This window comes from Peromyscus maniculatus, chromosome 1 (genome assembly GCF_049852395.1).
Source record: "Peromyscus maniculatus bairdii isolate BWxNUB_F1_BW_parent chromosome 1, HU_Pman_BW_mat_3.1, whole genome shotgun sequence".
In the NCBI taxonomy this organism is placed as follows: Eukaryota; Metazoa; Chordata; class Mammalia; order Rodentia; family Cricetidae; genus Peromyscus; species Peromyscus maniculatus.
Window position 1 is genome coordinate 142,472,491 of NC_134852.1, and position 18,475 is coordinate 142,490,965.

At 45.8% G+C, this 18,475-nt stretch overlaps 2 protein-coding genes across 4 annotated transcripts in view; one reads left to right on the top strand and one right to left on the bottom strand.

Moving 5' to 3' along the window:
- Positions 1–2,969, top strand: part of Gpr26 (G protein-coupled receptor 26) — a 90,376-nt gene extending 87,407 nt beyond the window's left edge. Inside the window, exons 4-5 of one of the 2 annotated variants that reach the window (XM_042284901.2) lie at positions 1,307–1,343; positions 1,753–2,969. In XM_042284901.2, coding sequence (XP_042140835.1) covers positions 1,307–1,343; positions 1,753–1,891 — 176 coding nt within the window. In that variant the 3' untranslated portion in view covers positions 1,892–2,969. Of the gene's footprint in view, positions 1–1,306; positions 1,445–1,752 lie in introns of those variants that run through there. The other variant, XM_076553926.1, reaches the window with a different exon arrangement.
- The window catches only part of Cpxm2 (carboxypeptidase X, M14 family member 2), a 121,048-nt gene that overhangs the window by 16,805 nt on the left and 85,768 nt on the right, over positions 1–18,475 (bottom strand). For both annotated transcript variants that reach the window (XM_006976958.3, XM_076553918.1), the window contains 3 exons: positions 14,430–14,518; positions 3,096–3,219; positions 155–351 (listed from right to left, as the gene is read on the bottom strand). In XM_006976958.3, coding sequence (XP_006977020.1) covers positions 155–351; positions 3,096–3,219; positions 14,430–14,518 — 410 coding nt within the window. The remainder of the gene's footprint in view (positions 1–154; positions 352–3,095; positions 3,220–14,429; positions 14,519–18,475) is intronic.

Below are 18,475 nucleotides of genomic sequence, written 5' to 3' on the forward strand. Positions count from 1 at the left end.
TCAGGACCTCCCCATGCACATATACACACACATGTACATGCACATGCCACACAGATACATCACCTACACACATATCAAAAACAAAAGAAAGAATAAGCACACGCTGGAGCTGGGATAGCCTGTGGCTTTCAGATGGGGGCTAGAACACACTTACTCCTTCGGAGGCCTTCTCATAGCCATCGGGATTGAGGGAGGGTAGAATGTGGATCCGTGTCTCTTCCACCAGGCGGACGATGCGCGCGTTCTGTGCCAGGTACTCCTGGCAGAGGAACTGCAGCAGCAGCAGCAGCAGCTCACGGCCTAGCACCTCGTTGCCGTGGGCCCCTGCGATGTAGTGGAACTCGGGCTCACCTTGACAGAGACAGAGACACAGGCTCCTGCAGGCATCCACATGGGGCCAGCAAAGGTTTGAGAGGACACCAACACCTTGCGGCTGTATTTTCTTGCCTTCCAAATAAGCCTCCAAAATTATATTGGGACAATAATTTTAATTTAATTTAATTTAAACAACATTTTTTCATTTATTTTACATACTGAGCACAGTTTCCCTTCTCTCCTCTCCACATCCCCTACCCCCTCACCCCGCCACACCCCACCCCCACTTCCCATCTACTCCTCCTCCTCGTTTTAAACTCAAATGCTCAAGCATGTAAGAAAGACACAGACAAGCCTGAACAACCAGAGCCGTGGCGGGGGGCGGGGGAGGGGGCGTTCTTACTTTGCAAGGACAGACCAAATATCTCAGTACTTATGACTACAAGCTAAACGCAAAGCACTGCCTTTGCTTTTCTCCTCTGTGGTGCAGTTTCCCTTGGGGAAATTTCTTACTATGTTTTACAAGGAGCCAAAGATGAATGACTACATGAAGAAAATCATCTCAAAGGGGGTCAGCAAGAACACAGTTGGGTTAATGGTCTGAGTAATTTCTCTTCCAATACTTAGCTTCTTAATGAGAAGTGCTATGGATTCATGTGTGTCTCTCTAAAATTCATGTTCAAGTCAAGACCCTGTGATAGTATGAAGAGGTGGGGCCTGTAGAAGGGGATGAGGGATTAGCATCATCTGAGAATGTAGCCTTCCACCCCCTTGTATCATGCAAGGGTAAGTAGAAAACAGGTCATCACCAGCCAGATTCCAGATGTGCTGGCATCTTGACCTTGAACTTCCCACGTTCCACAATGGTTAGAAATAAATTCCTGTTGTTTATAAATAATGCAATCTTGGCTATTTTGTTATAGCAGCTAAACAGACTCAGAATGTCAGTGCTGGGAATGGCTAATCACATTTCATTTTCTTTCCTTGACAGGGCTGCTATATATGAAGAAACATGACTTTATCCACAGGTAAGGCCTTAGAAGAAACTCCTGAGAGGAACTGCTAAGACACAAGACACAGATGAACGATAAAGTTACACATATCTTTTGCACCTAAATTTCAATGGGTTTTGACAGCCTGGCTAGTTTTACCAACAAGAAAACTGGAAGCCCACCCAGCATGCAGGGACTTAGAGTAGTGATGTCTGAATAGAAAACAGCTGAAGGCAGGCAGCATTTAAAGACAACGTAGACGTTCTTCAAAAAGAAGGGAGCCCCACAGTAGGGAATGTGGAAGGCATATTTGTAGTCAAAACATTTATGAAACTGTCTCTTTACCTAAGATAATGAGAAGATAAGCACAATATTAATATTGGCAATGTTATCTTGCATGCCTGTGGTGTACAGGTCTTCCTTTCACGTGTCTTTTCCTCTTTAGGAAAGTGGCAATATCAGGAACTGATCTCCATGTCTCCAAAATTCCAACTTCCAGATTCCGTCCCTCTACTAATTGCAGTTTCTCAATAAAGTTAGTGTTTTATAGAATAGGAGGAGGAGGAGGGAGCCTTGTGATTTGAGCCCTTCACAAATCAGAGTCCAGAATGTTCTCCTAGAAGAGACATCTGTCTTGTATCCAGCCATTTTCTTCTTTATCTTGTGCTCAGAAGAAGAGAGCACAATTAAACGTGGTCCCTGTGCAGCAGAGGAGGGGGCTCCTAACCCAGGGAGCTTTGTAGCTCTTCCAAGACATGAAGGGAACAGAACCAAAATTAGCTTATCGGTGTGATTTATGGGATAGGGGCTCATGGCCTGAATCATGAATGCTCTCATGTAGGATGTGGGGAGATGCCTTCAGATAGATGAGGAGTTGTTGAAGATGGGGCACCATCATCTTGGCTTGGGAGTTGGCATCATCAGTGCCAGCTGTGAACCTGACATAAACCTAGAATCACCTGGCAAGAAGGAACGGCAGCTGAAAAAAAAAATGCCCACATCAAATTGGCCTTTGGCCATGTCTGTGAGATTATTTTCTTAACATCTAATTGATACAGGAGGGCCCAGCCCTGTGGGTGTGCCACCCCTAGGCAGGGGATGCTGGACTGTATTTAAAAGATAGCTGAGAAAGGCAATAAGCAAACTTCTTCCATCGCCTCTGCCTCAGTTCCTGACTCTGATTCCTCCTTGAACTCCTTCCCTGGTTTCCCTTGATGGTGAATTATTACCTGAAGCCGAGACAGACCTATGGTGATATTTTATTTGTATTAAAATGTTATTTGTATGTTAATAAATAAAGTTGCCTGGGGGTCAGAGCTATTAGCAAGCCATAGGAAAGCAGGGCAGTGGTGGTGTACGTTTGTAATCCCAGCACTTGGTAGGCAGAGCTAGGTAAGTCTCTGTGTGTTCAGGGATACAGCCAGCATTGGATACACACGCCTTTAATCTCAATACCAACTATAGAAGACCTGAAGGTCTATACTGACAGGCCTCGACTAGGCAGTCATGTGGTTGGGTTTACAACCAATGAGAAGGCAGAACAGGAACTCTATATAAAGACTTTAATACAGGAAGTAGCTCTCATTCGGAGAGGTAGGACCACCGCAGGAGGAAGGGTAAGATTTTAGCTCTTAGCTCTGACCTCTTGGCTTTCTTCTTTGCATTGGTTCTGTGTTTCTTATTTAATAAGACGGTTGGTTACATCTACACAGACCCTTTCCTCCTAAGCTGCTTTTGGTTATGGCATTTATCACAGCAACAGAAAACAAAGGCAGAAATCCTTCTCACCAACTTCATGCTCCCCAGGATGGTCAGAGATCTCTACAGCATACAACTTCAGGCCCTGGTGGCTTTTGCCAATGTTGTAAATTCTAGTGATATTGGGGCACATTTCATTCACAACCTTCATCAACTGAAAGACAAGGTAAATGAAAGATTTTGAATGGTGATAGCTGCATGCTAAAAAAAAAAAAAAGACAGTGTACCCCCAAAAGACAGCTATTTCCACAGCTTCCTGCCTCAGCATCCATCTCCATCCCACAGCCCTGCTGCTATACCTCTGTCTAGAACACCCTCTATGGTTTATTTCCCAGGATAATACCCACCTTTCCAGGCCCTGGCCCTGTACTCTCAGCATACTCGATTATTACAGTTATAGCATCTTGCTGCAGACTGAAAGTCTGTGTCCCCCAGCTGAAATCTAATCAATGCAACAGAATTAAAAGGGGAAACTTTAGTCCAGCAAGATGGCTCAGTGTGTAAAGGCCCTTGCTGCCAACCTGAGTTCCATCTCTGGGAACCACATACAGGAAGAAGAAAACCAACTCCCACAAGGTGTTTTGACTACAGCAAGTGCACAGATGCACACATATGCCCATATCCCAACACAGCTAATAAATAAATATAATAAAATATTTTTAATAAAAAGAAGTGAAGCATTAGGTAGTCATTATGTCACATGGTTGGAGTATTGTAAACAGGATTAGAATCTTTTTTTTTTTTTTTTTTTTATTTATTTATTTATTATGTGTACAGAAGAGGGCGCCAGATCTCATTACAGATGGTTGTGAGCCACCATGTGGTTGCTGGGAATTGAACTCAGGACCTTTGGAAGAGCAGTCGGTGCTCTTAACCTCTGAGCCATCTCTCCAGCCCCTGGATTAGAATCTTTTAAGAGGCAAAGGACTTGTATGTGGAGCTGTGGGAAGGCCACATACACATATGGACTAGTGGGTGAGCCCTCAGCAGACACCACATCTGCCAGCACCTTAACTACAAACAAGGCCTTCCTATTGTCTGCTAGTCAGCAACTCGATGACATTTCTGCTATGACAGCTCCAACAGAGTAAGGCATCTTCCTGAGTTGGTATTTTTACCTCTCTCAGATGTATGTGGCTAACACAAAGATGTGTTGCATTCTCTTATGTTGCATTTATTTAACTCTGGGAAGCTGTGTTACTTTGCCTGTCTAAAATACCTGATTGGTCTAATAAAGAGCTGAGCGGCCAATAGCTAGGTAGGAGAAAAAATAGGTGAGGCTGGCAGGCAGAGAGAATACAGGAGGAGAGATATGAGAAGAGAAGATGGAGAAGCAAAAGGAGAATGAAAGGAGGACATCAGGGCCAGCCACCCAACTATGCAGCAAGCCATGGAGTAAGAAGTAAAGAAATGCATATAGAAAGATAAAAGCCCTGAGGCAAAAGATAGATGGACTGATTTAAGTTAAGAAAAGCTCGCTAGAAACAAGCCAAGCTAAGGCTGGGCATTTATAAGTAATAATAAGTCTTCATCTATTTACTTGGGAGCTGGGTGGCAGGCCCCACAAAGAGTAAAAAGTTAAAAAAAAAACTACAAAGGACTGCATGTAGTGGCCGTGGACACAAACCTCATGGGGCCAAGTGGGGCAAACAGGCTGCAGTGGGGAAGGAATGCACATGCCATGGTCTAGATTTTAAGGTCAGCTATTCAACTGACAGCTTCAGTCTATGAGAATGATGTGAGCTATCAGGGAATTTAGTGAGGCCTCTGCCAGGATAATAAGCTTCTGGGGGGATGGAGGACAGTGGCACCCTCTCCTCAGAGGTTGCCTTGCCTTGCATCCCTGACCAGTGCTGTGAGCATTGATTTGCTGGGTGAAAGGTGTTTTGCAATCCCCAGGACACCAGAAGCTGGTTTAAAGAAAATTATATTCTGCTTTCTGTATGCTGTGAATATGTGTTTCTCTGATTGGTTGATAAATAAACCTGCATTGGCCTGTGGCAGGGCAGGATGGAGCCAGGTAGGAAAATCCAAAAGAGATAGTGAGAGGAGAAAGGAGAGGGAGGAGACGCCAGTGGCCACTGGGAGAAGCAAGATGTAAAAGTACCGGTAAGCCATGGCCATGTGGCAACTTATAGATTAATAAAAATGGGTTAAGTTATAAGAGCTAGCTAGCATGAAGCCTGCCATAGGTCAGAGAGTGTGTAAATAATATTAAGCCTCTGACTAATTATTTTATTTTATAAATGGCTACAGGACCACCAGGCTGGGAGGGGCCAGGCAGGACAAGAGGAACTCAAGACCAGAGAAAACTTACAACTACATTTGGAACTCAATGTGGGGCATGAACCCACGACCCTGATATTAAGAGTCTCATGCTCTACTGACTGAGCTAGCCAAGGAACTGCTGGGCCAGGAGGGGCCAGGCAGGACCAGAGGAACTCAGGACCAGAAAACTTTCTACTACAGTATTCTCTCTATATTTACTGAGGACCCACTCTCCTCTATGTTTATTGTGGATCCCACTCTATATTTACTAAGGATCTCACTCTCTGTATTTACTAGGGACCCCCGCTCTCCTCTATGTTTATTGTGGATCCCACTCTCTATATATACTAAGGATCTCACTCTCTGTATTTACTGAGGATCTCACTCTCTACATTTACTGAGGATCCCGCTCTCTTTATTTTCTGGGGACCCCGCTCTCCTCTATGTTTACTAAGGATCTCACTCTCTATATTTACTGAGGATCCCACTCTCTACTAGGCACCATACAAACTGTAGACTGAAGAGTTCAGAGGATTATTTCAGGCCTATGTGTTAAGAACAGCAGGGACACTCTGGTACTAGCGGAGCAGAGGTAGAACACCCTGGCAAGGGTGGTGGGCAGGCAGTATCCATTAAAAGGGCTCTACCACTCTGAAATACAAGTTGGAACTCCACACACTCCTTTCTCCTGCTGCAGTGTGAAAGATGGCCACAGTGTACTTGTCTCAAGTCCTCCTGGTGCACTCATACTCAGACAAGGATCTCAGCAGGTCCTGACTGGCAAATAAGCCACTGTCTTGGGTTCAGACCAAAGATGATTTCTTTAAGAATAAGACCTAAGTGGTCCATTATTAACCTGGCAACAAATATAAGCTTCAAGCATAGGCCTGGCTATCCTTTGCTGTTACGTTACCCTCTATCTTTAGTGCAACCAGTACGAAAGATCACAGCCTACGTATTGGAGGAAGACTAAAAGCTTCCCCTGGATGCACACTGTAGTAATGGATGCAAGCCTCCTGGGCTACAAAACCTCAGGATCCCCTTTCTTCTTTGTATTCTCTCCTCTACTGGACATTATTTCCCAACCCTGCTTTCTCTGCAGTAGTCAGGGTTAAATGAACCATGTCACTGGATCATCATACTAAAACCAACTTTCCCTCATAAGAACATGAGAATTTGAAGAACATTAACCTTTAGGAAGGCCCTTTATAATTTTCCCTCCAGAGGAGCACTCTGGAATACCCTGAAGCATATCTTGTGTGACCACCATCCCCATGGGGATTGATCTGCTTGCTCTTCCCAACAAGGCTATCATGAGCATCACCAAGGAGGAATCCGTCTACTTAAATACAACTCCTTCTGTGAGAGGATGTAACTTCTGGGTCCTGATGAGAATTAGACATTCTTTTTATGCTACTCAGGTCAGTGATGGCTAACCTTGACTGTCAGCTTGACATACCTGGGAAAGGGAACTCCACCTGAAGAACTGCCTTCATAATCTCGGTCCTTGGGCATATCTATGGGACATTTTCTCCATTGCTAGTTTATGTAGGAGGGCTCAGCTATCTCGGGGCAGATGATCCTGGGCTGTGTAAGATAGCTGAGAAGCCGGGAGAAACAAGCCAGGAGGCGGCACTCCTCCTTAGTTTTTGCTACAGTTCCTGCCTGCAGGTTTTTGCCCTGACTGAATGATGAACTCGGAAGGATGAACTTTAGCCAAATGAACTCTTTCCTCTCCAGGTTGTTTTGGGTCATGGTGTTTTATCACAGCAACAGAAACCAAGCTAAAATCAGGTCTTGGTGGTAAATACGTGGGGTGACAAGCAGAATAAGGAGTAGGATTTCCTCAGGGACCAGAGCACACATCCTCAACAAGGCTGAAGAAACTGGTTCTGCAGGTCTGACACATCTTGTATACCATGGTGCATTTGGCTCCTCATAGCCCAAGCACCCTCCCCGCCTGAAAAATAGTCTCCATTAAAATTTGATATGATGGAGGGGAAAGTGACTAAGGAAAGACATCGAGAGCTCCTTGGAAGGGGAGGGGAAGTGACACAGAAGAGAATAGCGGGGTTTGCTGGACTCATTCATCCCTGAAATGGGAAGCACATCACCATCCTAGTACCCGCTGAAGTCTGGGCTCCTCTCTTGCCCTCCTTCGCTGAAGAACATAGAATAATGAGATGATTTTCTAGTAATCCAATTTTTGGTAATATATCTGAAGGAAACTGTTCACGAAGAAAGCTAAAATTATACACATGATGACACTGGTTGTAGCATGTTTCCTCCTTTGGCATAGTCATTAAAAAACTGGGAGATTTCCAAATGCTTCAGAGCAGGGGGAAAGCTGTTAAACCGCAAGGCATCCACTCAGGGCCCATGTGGCAGAACTGGAGGCAGTGGGGGTTGGGGGGGGGTAATGTTAGGGAACCAGCGCTAACTGAGAGACATGGAGCAAAGACAGAGCTACGTTCTAATCACAGTCATGCAGAACCTGTGTGAACACGAGTTCAAGCACTAGAGGGACAGAAGTGTGTTGCTGTAGCTTGAGTGTATGTGATCCCCAAATTCACAAGGTGGAATCCAAGACTCAATTCCATAATGTGTAGGGGTGGGGACTTTTCTAGGGGGTGATTAAGTCATATAGGCTCTGCCCTTATCAGTGGAATGAGTATCATTTTAAAGGGATAGGAGGAAACTAGGCAGACCTTTTTGCTTTTCCATCTTCCACATGATGACCTCCAAAACAAGGTACCATATTGGAAGTAGAGGGCAGCCCTCACTAGATACAGAATCTGCTGGTTCCTTGACTCTAGGTCACCAATATCAAGAACTATGAAAAATCAACTCGTATTGTTTAGAAATTATTCATTCTCTGGACTTTTGTTAATCTGTGAACAGACCAAGACAAGAAAGATGTAAAAATTACTGATTCATCAGTACAGTGAGTTCATGGAGGATCCTTTAAACTAGGGGTTCTCTGTTAATAAAAGAATGCTGGCCCAGTGAATGGAAGTGTCTCTTAAAAAGTTGTTTAAAGCAACATACAAAAGGTTTTCTTCCATCGTCTTTCTTCAGAGACTACCTCTAATCCAATGGAAAAGGAATTCCCAAAGGGAAGAAACCACACTGAGGAGCATCCATGGGTCATGTGGTGGTTTGAAAGAAAATGGTCCCCAAAGGGAGTGGCGCTAATGGGAGGTATGGCCTTGTTGGAAGAAGTGTGTCACCGTGGGAGTAGGCTTTGAGGTCTCCTGTGTTCAAGCTACACCCACTGAGACAGACCACTTCTTGTTGCCTGAAAGTCAAGATGTAGGACACTTGACTATGCCTCCAGCACCATGTCTGCCTGCACACCACCATGTCCCACCATGATGATAACGGACTAAACCTCTGAAATTAAATGTTTTCCTTTGTAAGAGTTGCTGTGGCCATGGTGTCTCTTCATAGCCATAGAAATCCTAACTAAGACAAAAGTTGGCACCAGGCACTGGGGTATTGCTGTGATAAGCCAGACCACGTTTTCGTTTGGAGTAATATAGACTTTGGTACTTTGGGTTAGGAAAGCAGTGGAATGGTTTAAGTACTGCATAATGAGCCATACTAGTAGGAGCATGGAAGACAATAGTGCTGAAAATGATTTGAACTGCATCAGGGCTGGCTCAAAAGGTTTCAGAGGAGAAGAATTTTAATATGTTCCCTAGAGAATGTTGTTGTGATACTTTGGTGAAGAAAGTGGTGGGTTTTTGCCCTTATCTGAAGAGTCTGCCTGAGGCTAAAGTAAAGAGATTTGGATTAATTTCATCGGCAGAGGAAACCTCAAAACAACCTAGTAGAATACAGACTCTGTCATGAAGTTACTAATGTTCATGCTTCTAAAGATTTATAACGAAAAGAAGCAAGTAAGGTAAAATACAAAATGTACAATCTGAGAAGAAAAGGAGCAGCAGGGAGTGGAATGAAGCTAAGTCCTATGTTCAAGGAGATAAACAGATCAAGAAATGGAAAAAAGGGAGTGGTGACTTCAGGGCAAGATCCCACCCACCTAAATTTCTAACTTGTGAAAGGGAATTAAAGAAAAGCTTAGAACCGGGTGTGGTAGTGCACACCTTTAATCCTAGCATTCAGAAGGCAGAAGCTGGCAGATCTCTGACTCTGAGGTCAACTTGGTCTATAAAGCAAGCTCAAGGACAGCCAACCTTAAACAGTAAAGGAAACCATGGAAAACAAAAAGCTGGTGAAGATGCAGTTGCAAAAGGGGGCCATGTTCCAGCCCCAGCAAACAGCAGAACTTGGCAGCTTCAGCCACTTTAGAGTTAAGGATAGAAGAAAGGGGTTATGGAATTTGCCTCCATGACTAAGGAAAGCGGCTAAGGTCAGGCATGTGTCAGGGGTGTCTCTGAATGGAGGCCTGGAAAGGCCATTGTGTGAAGCTGTGAAGTTGAAGCCTGGATTGCCTTGGAGACCCCAAGATGTTAGAGATGCCAGAGTCATGGGAAACCTGCCAAGGAGAGCTGCTAACAGGGAGTGGAACCAGCCCAGGAGAAAGAAGTGTGTTGCAGTCAACAAAGCTGAAAGGAGTTGGAGATCTGAAGAGTGTTTTGACATCAGACATGGAGATGCAGAGTTCGGAGTTTGCCCAGCTGATTTTTGGTCTTGCTTTGGTCCAGTATTTCCTCACTATGCTTCCTTCCCTGCATTTTGGAATGATACTGTATATCCTGTGCCATTATATGTTAGAAGTATGTGATCTGCTTTTTTTATTTTAATTTTACAGGGGGTTACAGTTATAAGATTGCATGAGTCTCAGAAGAGACTATGAACTTCATATTTAAACGAGGTTGAGATTGTTATAGACTATGGGACTTTTGAAATTGAACTGAACGCATTTTTGCATTATGATATGGCTACAAGCCTTTGGGGGCCAGGGAGTAGAATGTATTAGTTTGAAAGAAAATGGACCCTGAAGGGAGTGGCACTTTTAGGAGGTGTAGCCTTCTTGGAGTAGGTGTGGCTTTGTTGGAGGAAGTGTGTCACTGTTGAGGTAGGCTTTGTGGTCTCCTAAACTCAAGCTAAACCCATTGGGACAGACCACTTCCTGTTGCCTGCAAGTCAAGATGCAAGAAACTTGGCTACTTCTCCAGCACCAAGTATACCTACATAACACCGTGTCCCACCATGATGATAATGGACTAAGCCTCTGAAAATATAAGCCACCCTAATTAAATGTCTTTCCTTTATGAGAGTTTGCCGTGATCATGGTATCTCTTCACAACAATAGAAACCCTAACTAAGACAGGTCAGAAGTTTGGTTGTCTGGATTCCCAGACCTACTACCTTTCTCTGGCTTCCCACCATCATCACCTGTCCTCACACTGAGGCTGACCACACAGCATATTAGCAAGCTCAACTAACTTCCCTCACAGCCCAACGTCCCTGGCCATCCTCAGCCATCCTCTACATCAGTACAGCAAGCTGCCCTACAACTCCTGCCCCACCCCTTAACTGCTATCTACCTGAATCACATTAAATAACAACACAACCTGTATCTCCTAAAGACAAGTGACACTTTCCTAGGAAACCAATATCTTTTCTACCTGGGAAGGGCAAGCTATTCCCAATGAGAGCATGCCACACCCTACCTCAAACATACTCATGGCTCAGGTCAACTACCCACCTCAGAAATACCTCTCTTCTCACACCCCTATCCCAAAAGTTCCTTTCCTGGGGGCTGTGGTGGGGCTCACCAACCTTCCCTCCACATAGGGAGGAATGCAGCTCACTCAGGACCTGTCTTCTTTCCCCCAGCACCCACCTGATACTCCTACTCCACCCCTTTGTTCTTGCTGGCTTACTTGTTTGGACAAGATCAGTCTTCTTCCCTCTCTGTCTGCTAACATCTGCAGGCAACCCAGATATCACCTGGTCCAGCTACAGTCAAAGCTTCTTCCAGCCATGGGTAAGCAAACCCATCCATCCCCATCCCATCTGTCATGACTATAATGATGATGTTAAGCATATGTATGATAAATTTCATATTACAGACATTACAAGTGACAGAGTCATTGCCCCCATCATTCCAAATGAAGGAGATGAAAAATGCACATTTAAACAAGTGACCAGGAAGTCATAAACACATATACCAAGCAGATCTCCAGTGTTCTCTTGGCATAGTTCCCTCTGCCTTGAAGTATGGATGTTTGGACAGTCTTCACCTTCCTCTCTGCCTTCCCCATCTCTTGCCCCTCCCTCTGCCTGGAATAGGAGCCGTGTAACTCGGTGCTCTACAGGCATATGCTGTATGGAAGACACACACATTCTCGCTGCTGTCTTACAGTGGGATGAGCAGCTCCACAGGCTTCTCCTCACTGCTTCTCATTTTATTGTTGGCTATAAATGTCTCTTTCAGACTAAGCCAACTATTTTTCCCGAGGTAGAAATATTTCTACAGCCACCTAGAAGACTCCATCTGGGGAAAAGGCTAGCAATTCTGTTTTCTAATCCAACCCCAAGAACCAACAATCTACATTGGCAATGGCTTCTAGCCCAACACACTGGAACTGAGAAGCACTCCCTGGACAGTTTGCAGCTCAGTGCTTTTAAGCAGTGGGATTTCTGAGGGGTCCCCAAGGTAGCTGTATTGGTGACCCTGAGTCCTCTTAGCCCTAGCATCTTCAGAGTGGTAGTCATCATAACCACCTCTTGCATCAAGCACATACTTCCAGCTTTCCTTAGAGGACCTCAGTTATGTATGTGGGACAGTTGTCTCAAGGTCTCAATACCCAGGGACTCTGAACATTCAGATCACTTTATGTATACTTGCAGTTCATTGCACCAACTGAATTGATATCTGTCTCACTTCCGGGCTTGATGCCTTAAAACACCCATCAGGCAAGACTGAGTTAACCCACCAGAGCTCCCGAAGACAGAATGGTGGGCAGAGCCACAAAAATACCCTGAGAAACTGGAGCAGCAGGCATGAGTCACAAACCTCAAGTCCAAGCACATTATCTCTGTTTCTGAAGAGCAAGACAGTAAGAGGAGTTCTTTAGCACATCCCACCTCTACGTCTGTGCTGACAGGTGTCTGGAAGCCGTGTGTATCTCAAGTTAAATGACAGTGAGACAAGCCAGGCATGTTCATTCCATGGACTTGCAGCTCAGTCTAATGACTCTGATCTCAGAAACATCTCCTGCCTTCATCCTGGGTAGCTGGCTCCTTCCCTCAGCCTACAAGCCCTCCCTCTGAGCTGCATTAACTAGCCTTTGGTGAGTCCTTACATGCCAATGTAATCCTGAGGTCATTTCTGCTTGTCCCATGTCTTCAAACAGATTCTTAAATAGCTAAGAATCTTGTTTGCCAATGCCTTCCCATACTCCCTAGCACATTAATGTAGAGCACTATCCACTGAACATATCAGTCACTATTGTCTTCAGCAGAGTAGCTGTGACTACTTGCAAGAGACCCTCGAGATCCAGCCCATTGACTGTTGGACTCCCCTCATAGAAGAAAGGATCAGGGCCATTGGATTGTCACCTGAGAGCCCAGCCATCCCCTCCTGGACCTTCCTGTCAGCTGAATATAATTCTGTTCTAGCTGCAAGTGGCTTTGTGATCTTAAAGGTACTGGAGTATATAGAAAGTAGAAGGTTAAGTAAAGCCAGGGGAGGACTCTGCCTGTGCAGCTACGGAGAAGTTGTTATTCATTCTGGGCTGAAATGTTCTATTGGTGCAGCTGCTTAGGCATCACCTACATTCCTGTAAGTAACCCCTAACCCAAAATGGGCTTCTGTATGGAAGCCCAAAAAACTCATTGCTTTAGCAAGTTGGACTTCAGTGAGATCAAACGGTGTCATTGTCACCCTATCTGAGGTGAACAGGCATTTGCTTATATCATCCCAGGAAACATGCAATGCCCATGCTGGGTGCAAACAAGGAACGGGGCTTCAGAGACAGTGAGCCAATCCAGGTGCTGCCCTTCTGCCATTCTCGTGGGTGTGTGGCGGCCAGCATGCACAGGCTGACACAGCCCAGAGTGACAGGGACTCTGGGTCAGTCTGAGAAAAGTCACACTTGATTGGCATGTCCTGCTACTTGTAAAAATGCCAATCCTAAGTCCTGAGGCCTGGCTGTATAGAAGCATAGGACAACTTCCAGGACATGTCTGCTAAGGATTCGACTTCATGGTGTCTGAGGTGGCTTATGTGTTGATGCTTTAGAAATTCCCATGTCACTCTAATAGACAACCAAGACTGAGCTAAGAATCTAAACATTGACTGACCTAGACCTTCTTCATATGTGTGACAGTTGTATAACCTGGTCTCCTGGTGAGACTCCTAGCAGTGGGAGCTGAGCCTGTCCCTGAGGCTTTGGCAGGCGTTTGGGAACCTATTCCTCATACTGGGTGGCCTTACAAAGCCTTAATATGAGAAGGAGCCTAGTCCGACCTCAACTTGATATGCCATGCTTTGTTGACACCCATGGGAGGCCTGCCCCTTTCTGAACAGAAACAGAGGAGTGGATTGGGGGGTTGGGCAGAGGGGAGGTGCGGGGAGGGAATGTGAGGAGAGAAGAGAGAGGAAACTGTGGTCAGGATGTAATAAATGAATAAATTTAATTAATAATTTTTACAAAAAAGAGTCTAAATATTGTGGTAAGGGGTAATAGTGCTCTATAGTGTCACAGTGACTCAGTTTCCCATCAATAAGAGAAGGTAATCACAGTCTCTACCCTCCTGGGCTCTTAGAAGGACTGAGCATGTTAATGGAGATCAGTTGTGGAACACAGCATGTGGACCCACGGGAAGGCTTTCTGTTTTTACCATAAGTGCCCTCTCATCTTCAAGTCCACATTCATTAACATGAATTAATTCATTAATATGAATTCATTAATATGACCCAACTCAAACACATAGAACCTTTAGGAACTGAAGGTTTCAATGAGAAAAGTTTAGCTTTGAGCGCATTTCAGCTGTTTCCTAACAAAGGAGTCCCCATTTGCTTGCCTAGAGGAATCAATCACACATAGTGCTTATCAGCTCAGGCCCTGCTGCCCCCTTTGACAAAGCCATGTTGGGAACCCCATACTCTGGACTTACCTGACGCATTTCCTTATAGTTGTGGTGCTTAAAATCCAGGTCATCAGTGGTGGTCATCTCATTGCGTCGGTGATAATAGTTATTAGGATCTAGGGACAGAAAGATGGTTTTGAATTCATTCAATTATGACGTCCCTGCTAGGAGCCTGGTTTCTGTGATGACAGCAGAACTAGAAAGCTCAACTTCCTATGCTGGTTCAGAGGCAAGAGCGCCAAGCCACCAGGAGGCACGTGGGAGTCGGAACTGTTTGGGGATTAAGGATGTATAGTCACAGGCCTGGGCTTAAGTCTCTGCTTAATGTGGTGTGACCTTGGACAAACCACTTGAGCACTCTGTGCCTTATGTTTTCATCTGCAAGTGGGAAAAGAATGGTATCTCCTCTGTTGGCTTACGGTGAGCAGCAGAAGAGATACATGTGTGCCTGGGCCGCTGTCAGTACAAAACAAGTAGTTATGAAGTTTAAAACCACATGCGCATCCTTGAGGACATTAGGAAGCGTGTGCCCACTGTTAGTCTCTTAGCTGGGATGCGTTCCCTTTCATTCTTCTTAACAGAAGGCCGGCATGTGAGAATCCCCTCTTCCGACATCTCGGAACTCTCATGACCCATTCACAGGGCCAGGTCAAACCCATCACAGCACCCAGTGCTCTGACTGCCCCAGTGGAGGCAAAGCTCTTCAGCAGAGAGGAGGAGACAGTGACAAATCTCTCTCCAGGCAAAGGATGCTGAAGCACTTCCTGCCTGCTGTGGTGGCCACTTGACCATTTAGGAACTGTCAGCACAACCTCGGTGACCAACAGGACACAGAAGCCCAATGACCTCTTGAAGCCATCCTGCCCTGACATTTAGAACTAGAAGCACCTGACGTGGTTTCCATGTGAGACGTTCTCACAGGCTCATGTCCCCAGTTGGTGACATACTTTAAGAGGTAGCAGCACATTTAGTAGGCAGAGCCTAGCTATAGGAACTGGGTCACTGGGGGTGCCTTTGAAGGTTCTGCCTGGTCCCCAGGCCCCTCCTCTCTCTTTACTTCCTATCTACTAGGAGGTGCAGAGCTTTCTCCAACGGAACTAAGGACTATGCTCCAGAAAATCAGTCATTCCCCCTTGTAAGTTGTCCATGACAAGTATTTTGTCACAGATAGGAAAGCCTTACCGACACAGCAGCCTCACCACGTGATCGGAGTGTAGTCACAGAGGTGACCCGGAGGACTACGACTCTGGCTCCCTTTTCATTTAACTTGAATTTTCGTTTCAAGTCCTATTGTGTTGTATATATTATTCCAAAATAAAGATCACGTAGAAGAGAGAGGGCAGGGAGGAGAAAGAATGTGAAGGAGAGCGACAAGAAGAGACCCTGGATCTGCCCTGATGCCCTTGTCTTCATCTGAGGAAGAATGGCAGAGCCTCTCGGGTCCTGGTCATCATGCTGACATTTCTCCACCAGAAGATTCAGTCAGAAAATCTCAGGTAGTACAGACCCCCCCCACACCCACACTCCATGCAAATTGCACTCAGAACCTCATAAGCCCACAACAGCCTGGGCTCCACGCAAGTGGCTCAAAGGCCCATTCTAGAAGCAGAGGAATGGTGGGTAGCAGAAGGACCCCTGAGATATCAGGATCAGCAAGGAACCATCTGTGACACCAAAGTCCCCAGACTAGGAACACTGGCTGCCTAATAGACCTGCCTCAGCCCTGCCAAATCAGATTCCACATTATGACAAAATCCCAGCTGACTCTGCAGGATCGATGTGAGAAGCACCAAGCCATGACTACATCACAGGCAGGAAGGAGGCATCAGCATCTGCTTCACACATCCACATCAGCTAGCCCTGCTGGAGCCCCTAACTAATGGCTTTAGCCTTGAAGACTGAGGCCACATACAACAAATTAGGAGTCACCGAGAACTCCAACCAAATACAGTGTGAAATCTTCACGAAAGATCTAACAATACTATAAGAAACAAGCAGCTGTCATGGAAGGCTGTAGCTTGCAGGAGGGAGACAGACATTTTGTCCAGGCAAGAAAGTCAATGCCATCTAAGCTCAACCAAGGCCTCAATTATTTCTCAAATATCTGCTTGAGGCATAGGGCATCCATGCCTTAGAGAGAGCTTTCCAGGCCCATGGGTTCCAAAGCAAAGGTAAAGAGTGACAGTTTTTGGTTTTGGTTTTGGTTTTGCATTTATTGACACTAACTTCAACTTGCTGTTTTCTGAGAGCTATTCGGCACCCACCCCCAGTTTTAGGGGTGTCTTTCCAAAGGATCTGAAAGCCCCTTTTGATTTCAAACACCAGTTGTGCCTTCAAGGTTGTGAAAAAGGGTTAAAGAAAAAGCCCAGAGCCCTAAGTACAAAAGAATGGTTGATCAGACAATAGCCTTCCTTCCTGGAGACTAGTCACTGTGTTGAAGCATCCAGGACAAGATCCCGATGCCGAGTCTCCCATATTTAATAAATGCTTCTCACTTGTCTTTTCTTTGACTCAATAAAATCTTATTGAGAATCTCTTAGGAGTCCATCTCGCAGTTTTACAGGTAAGAATTGAGCTCAGAGCTCACCATCAGTCTGTCAGCCATCTACTGTTATCTCTGAAGTTCCTTTCTCTGACTGGCACCTATTTCATGTGGTTCAGAGGAACCATCTTGCCCTAAAAGCCCAGGCTCAAGCCTGTGACCCAGGTCCAAGCTGTGAACCTACTTGCCCCAGCCAGTCACTAGTTCAGAGGTGATCCTGGGACAAGACCCATGCTCTCAATGCAGTCATCCCCATTGGTGCCAAGATCTTCAAAAGGAAGTAACTTGTGCCCCTCTCCTTGGCTGTCAAAACATTGCAACAATGGTCCTCAACTGAACTCTCCCCAGGAATCTCATGCTAGGAAAAGGACAAGGCTGAATGAAACCCTGTGCCTGCCAGAGGAGGCGCTCTCCTCCCAAGCAAGGACTTCACCTAGTTCAGGGCACCTCATCACAGAGACTGGAGCCTAGAAAATGATGGATTGATGAAGGGTGAGGATGCACCTTGACCAGGAATGCTTAGAGTTGTATGTAACTCCCGTCCTCTGTTTACACCTAAACTTTAAGTCAGGACCCATAAGATGGACGTGGGGGTTCACTGCATCTCGTCATCTGTTTTTCCCAGTGTGGCCACACCAACTCCTTTCTCTGTATGCCACTATGGCTTGTATTCCCATATGGCTTGTCTCTTTAACAGGAACAGTGAGCATGAGTATCTGAGCTAGCTCATTAGGGCTGCCAGGGTCCAGGTTCTGATCCTAACTACTCCAGTGACATCAGAGTTGTAGGAGAGTCTGCTTCTCCTGGGGTCGCTAAGACAGCAGGAAGTGGAGCGCTGGTGACAACCCATCAGTCTGCAGGAGGCTCCGAGACAGTCCTGACTCCAGCAAGAAGGCCCTGGGATATCAGCCCCACCCCTGCCAAAAGCCCGTCACACGCATCCCTGCAATTTTCATTTGTCCGCCAAATTTTTCTCCTTAAGTGAGTCTGAGTAGGACTCTGGCATTTGAAACAGAAGTCCTGACTGACTGATTCCATCTCTGCGCCTTTAATATCACAGATGGAGCTCTGGCAAGCCAGCTTCCTGCCTCTTTCCGCGTGGTTCGTTTTCAAGATCCTTCATACTAAAACCCAACGACTCCTTGGGGGACTCCTTACCTACAGGGAGAGAGGACGCCAGGCACAGTACCTAAAATCCTTCATCCGGCCTGCTCATCTCATTAACCTACTCCACCTTCTGTTCTTGGCACACCGGCCTACTAACTCTTCTGCTGGAGTCGCTGGCTGTTGTGTGCTCTCACAGGGATGTTAGGCAACAAGGAGAAGGGAAGGACTCTGTACCCATCAGCTACCCCAGCACCACTGGGGACGAGTGAAGGTCAGTATTCACTTTCCTCTTGGACAATGTGCGTATCCGTGGTCATTTTACTCCCTGGTAGACAATGCTCTTTACTCATGGCATGGTCAGAGGTCAGTGATCCCCTTTATAAAAGTAGTTACCGGCTGCCTCCCAAGTCTGGACTCCATTGAG